The sequence below is a fragment of the Morus notabilis genome, unplaced genomic scaffold, assembly GCF_000414095.1.
Source record: "Morus notabilis unplaced genomic scaffold, ASM41409v2 Scaffold156, whole genome shotgun sequence".
Classification (NCBI taxonomy): Eukaryota; Viridiplantae; Streptophyta; class Magnoliopsida; order Rosales; family Moraceae; genus Morus; species Morus notabilis.
The window spans coordinates 58,812-63,820 of NW_010361538.1; the positions used below are offsets into that span (position 1 = coordinate 58,812).

General features: G+C 38.6%; 1 protein-coding gene across 1 annotated transcript in view; it reads right to left on the bottom strand.

Annotated features, from left to right (window-relative positions):
* Positions 1-330: 330 nt before the first annotated feature.
* The window catches only part of LOC21406272 (condensin-2 complex subunit D3), a 5,925-nt gene continuing 1,246 nt past the window's right edge, over positions 331-5,009 (bottom strand). The window contains exons 2-10 of the mRNA XM_024166865.1: positions 4,696-5,009; positions 3,382-4,125; positions 2,772-3,269; positions 2,244-2,335; positions 2,018-2,105; positions 1,806-1,920; positions 1,580-1,706; positions 1,318-1,492; positions 331-1,186 (exon numbers count right to left, since the gene is read on the bottom strand). Of these exons, the coding sequence (XP_024022633.1) occupies positions 506-1,186; positions 1,318-1,492; positions 1,580-1,706; positions 1,806-1,920; positions 2,018-2,105; positions 2,244-2,335; positions 2,772-3,269; positions 3,382-4,125; positions 4,696-5,009 (2,834 nt within the window). The 3' untranslated portion in view covers positions 331-505. The remainder of the gene's footprint in view (positions 1,187-1,317; positions 1,493-1,579; positions 1,707-1,805; positions 1,921-2,017; positions 2,106-2,243; positions 2,336-2,771; positions 3,270-3,381; positions 4,126-4,695) is intronic.

Sequence of the window (5,009 nt, forward strand, 5' to 3'; positions counted from 1 at the left end):
TATTATTATTTAATATATTATGACATATTTTCAAAAATTAAACCACCAAACGCAGTTTCAGTTTTTTTTAAAACTGAAATCAATCTCTAAATAAAACTACTAAACGCATTTTTAGAAATAATTCAAAAATGAAACTAAAAACGTTTTCATTTTCATTTTCATTTTCGTACAGAAAATAAAAACGTTTTGGAACTAATTCCAAACGCACCCATTAAGATTAATTTTTAGGAACGTAGTAGAGGGATAAACATTTTTTATTTTTTATGGAAAAGGATTTATACTCACTTTCTACCTCAAGAAAAAGCATTCTATTCTTCCATACAACAGCCATGAACATCAGTTTTGCAATTGGTATGTCAACAACTATGTACAATTACATCACAACATACAAGAACAAGAATAACCGAAGAGAATTAACTCCAATCTTGAATGAAAGTTGATAAAGTCTGTGTCCAAGCTTCATTGCTTGCCATACAAATGGGAGAGACATACATACTGGGTGATGTTAATTCTCTTCATCAGAATCAAAGTCTTGTCTTTTCCTCAGAGATTCCAATATTTCCATCCGCCGGTCGACTCTATGCTTGCTCTCCTTCTCGCAAGACATTAGTCTAGGCACGCTCGAGCCATTCAGAGGAGGCGACATAATTCCTTTGTTCACTTCCTTGAGCACAGAACGAACTGTGGCTGCAGCTGTGGCATCAGCCATAGCTGAAGCAAGTTCTGCATTGTCTTGAGCACGTTTTCCACATCCAACTTTAGAAGCATCAGGTGATTGAAAGCCATGTGCTTTTTGATTGCTGGCAACGGCCTGAGCAGTGGTTGATTTGGCCTTTGCCACTTCATACTTTTGCATATCGTACATGAGCTCTTTTTGAAGCTGCTTGTCAGCAATCAGCATCTCGTCAATCTCGTTCTTGTAGTCCTTGAGAAGGACACGTAGGCATTCCATGAGGGTGCCTATAAGCGGGCTGTTTTTGCCTTCTAATAGGCGTTTAAGCTCTATGAAGATTGGGATTGTGTTCTGAATGAGACCCTTTTTGACTGCTTGAGTTATAGCCCTTCCTCTAGCTGCAGCAGTGGATGCTGCAGCATCTCCATCTTCATCTATGTCTGCATAATCAGATGATGATCCACGGCTTGATGGAAGTCGGATTTCTTTGCAGGCAAGGATTTGGAAAGTATCCTAATTCATTAGAAAATAATGCAGATTTAAATGACAGCTATTTAACAAAGACTGAAACATCAATAATCAGGCAAAAAAGAATAATCTATTCGGATGAAACTGTAGTTAGACATGAGCCCTTACGGCCTTACCTGCAGAACTGACCGTCCAGTGACATCATCTATATTTAATGCACCATCAGATGCTGCAGCAAGGATCTCTGCACATAACTTTGCAAAAGTCGCCAAAAGGTGCTCTGGAGCCATTTGTTTCAGCAAAGAAACATAAATGTGCATTCTTTTAGACCTTGATCTCTCATCATTTCCACTGGAAAAACAATAAGCAGACAAGATATAGGTGAGTGATTCATTTGCAAATCTGTTTTCTTTTCTACTTCAACGTAGACACACCAACCTGATGGAAAAAAGTCGATTTTCTGATCGAGAGCCACGAGAATCAGTATGTCCACTGTGGGCATGGCAGTCATTCAGAAAAAATATTGCTTCTATGAAACTGTTATAAGCTAGAAGAGGTGCCTTTACTGAAGAAACATGTACACACAAGAGTCATAGCCCGATCAACAGTAACAAACTGAATTTCCAAACACTGCACATATGACAACTAGAGAAAACGTTTTAACCTTTCAAAATATTCCCAAATAGGAAGTTAGCAAGTTGCTTTATCTTTTCTGACTCATCGACGAGCGACACAAGAAATCTTAAGAATAGAACGCCTCTCCACTTCACATAGTCCCTCTAAATATGACGTGATGAATTTAAACACTAATTAGTATTCGACTGATTTTTAATCATCAACCATGAAGATGAGAACATAACAGAATACAGGATATACCTGCAACAATCTTGAAAGCAGTATAAATGTCTGCCTTCTCACCAATTCACATGGATCACGCAGACATTTTGTGATCTTTGTTATATAACTGTTGACTCCAAGAATAACTCAATAGTTAGCAATGTAATAAGAATATAAAACAAGATAAGAAGATACTTCTATGCAGTTCTTATAGAGCTAGCTTTAGCATCAGAGAGACTTTGAACTTGATCCCGATATTACTTACCAATCAACTAAAGCAGTATGGTGAACACAAAAATCTGCCATTATTACTACCAGATTATTACGGAGTGCAGCACAATCACTCTTTTGAAGCTCCTACAAGAGAAAAAATGCCTTATGAGAAATTTCAGAATTGGGGGGGCTAAGTTAATTTAGGTTGTTGTGTTTCGTAATTGCAAGAGTTGCATTTCACTTTCCAATAATTGTTGTATGCCAAAATGTATTTTAAAATGAAGGTCATATCCAAACTTCAGTCTGTAGTGTACATATATTCGCAACTCTATATGCATCACAAGTGGGTTCATTCACTACTTTTGTTAAATGCGACAGATGTGAGTTCTGAAGTATGGAAATTGTTTCTAATAAAAATCTAGTTTAAGTACAAGATTCCAAAAGGAAATGTCACATATGCTAGATGATTCTTAGGATTCAATTGGCTTTGTCACAAAGAAAAAAAGACCACGTATCGATGAGCTGCATATAGAAATAAGTGAACCATAAAAGGAAACTGAAGTTAAGATGACAAAGAAACCTGCATAAACAGAGGAATATATCTCTTTGCAAGTTTCTCATCTGCAAGACAAATCTTTCCCAAAGTCAACCATGCTTGAACATATAAAGAGGGAGCTGTTTCCCTGAAAGAGACGCTAGCGCCGGGTAATTTATTCAATCTAAGGTCATAATTCTCGGATGTGATGATAGTGTGTAAAAGGGGGATGATGTTGTTCATATCAGTAGATGGACAGTGGATAACCAAAGACCCAATTGTATAGACTGCCGTAATTGCTTGCGTCAGTAACCTGGACAAGGCCTTTTCTTTCTTGCTCTTGCTACTTCCTCTTTTGGATGCTGGTGTAGAATAGCTGCAATTTCTCTTTGCTGCTGGATTCTTTGAGATGCATTTTTCCAAGATTTTAGAACCTTCATTGAGAAGCGGGTCAATCCATTTCATAACAAGCATCTCCGCCTCCTCTGGACTCGAAGCCTTCCGCTTACATAATGTTTTAAGCGCTTTTACATGAGCTTTAACCTGCTTGAAGACCCACCAATTAGTCGCAGATGAATTTGTTAAATAACAGCATATTGAAGAAAATAACAAGCATTGGCTTGGGACCCGTGAAACCAACTGATAAGCTGATTACCTCTGTCGAATGCATGTTGAACTTATCAAGTCTTTTGAACAAATTATGAGCTAGCTCTGCTGCAGGCTCAGAGGGGAGCTCAACAGCAACATTGGAGATTGTTTGCAATAGAAAAACACGATCCCCAGCCCAAGCTACAGAATTGGATTCTGCGTCTTCTCCCTCTTCAAAGTTATCTCCTTCTACATGTGGACTTTGAGTGTTTACTCCTGTACCATCCTTGTCAAGGAGCTGCCAATGATGGTGGAGGAACTCCCAATCCACAGCTTGTGCAAGGTATGTTGACACCTCTGACAGAAGAAACCATGCACCAGCTGGGGCTGTCCACTTCTCTATTGGCATTGAATAACTCAACCACAAGGACTCAGATGTCCGTATGATATTCTGAAGTCCCAAGGCAATTTTGTTCTTCAACTTATTCTTCTTACCCAAACTTGTGCAGATTTTCTTCACCCAAGGTGTCACCTCTCGATTGCAAATCTCTCTTAGAAGACCCAAAACACCATCAGGGATTAATGACTCAAACTCCATTTCAAAACGCTTTGCTTTGACATTTGAGCCATTGGGGGTGGATCTATTATGAGGCAAACCAATAGATCCATATCTACATATCCGATCTAGAACCAGTTCAAGAAACAAGTTCTCACATTCTCCCTGTATGCTGGACTCATTATCAGTTATCAACCGTGGAACAGAATGTAGCCACTCTGTCGCAACACTTTCATCTGGGGATTTTCTGAAGGCCTGGAAAGTTGATAGAGTTCCAACATGAGATCAAGACTGCATTGAAGATACTCTCTTGAAAGTGATCAGGAGAAGAACCCTAACTTAGAGCTAGGAATATAAATGGAAGTGCAGAACTAGATATATTATTGTTTACTCCACTAATAAAACATAAAATGTTTCACTAAATCCCATAAGGAGCTCCACCTGATTTAATCTTAGCATGACATTTATATCACTTCTAATAATAAGAAGAATCAAATCTGATATACTGGAGGCTATCCAAAAAAAATTTTAGCATTAGTGAACATCCTCATTCATCAGTAGAAGATGGAATTGTTATTCATGATTGCACTGAGAAATTTCTGCTAAACTAGATAATATTAACAACTGATAAGATAGGGACTTTAGTGCTAAATCTAGGCTAATCCCGCAAAAGCAAAAATTTCAAAAACACAGATAAGTGTAGTTCAAACAAGGCAATGCAGCATTACAGACCAAATACGTACGGTATCTGCTAATAGGAACTAATATTTAGTCATACAAACGATTAACTAACTAGCATTCAGTGAAATGTAACAGAAAGTAAACCTCTGAAAGAGCTGAAACTGCGGCTTTCCGTATGCTAACAAGTGGGTCTGAGCAGGCCATGCCCATAGTCTTCAACAAGGCTCCATGAAAGCCGCTGCCAAATAGACCCGTCAAACTTGCAACTAGAATAAGTGCAGATTTTCTCACTGCTGCCTTCTCATCCGTACACCTTTTCCTCAAAAGCTCATTTACCAAACCCTTATCCCCACTGCCAATCCCCAAAACTTCCTTTAACACAGGCTGACTCCGACTATCCTTGGTCAAAAACCCTATAAGCTGAGACAAATTCAACAAGGCCCGAGCCCGCATTCCTG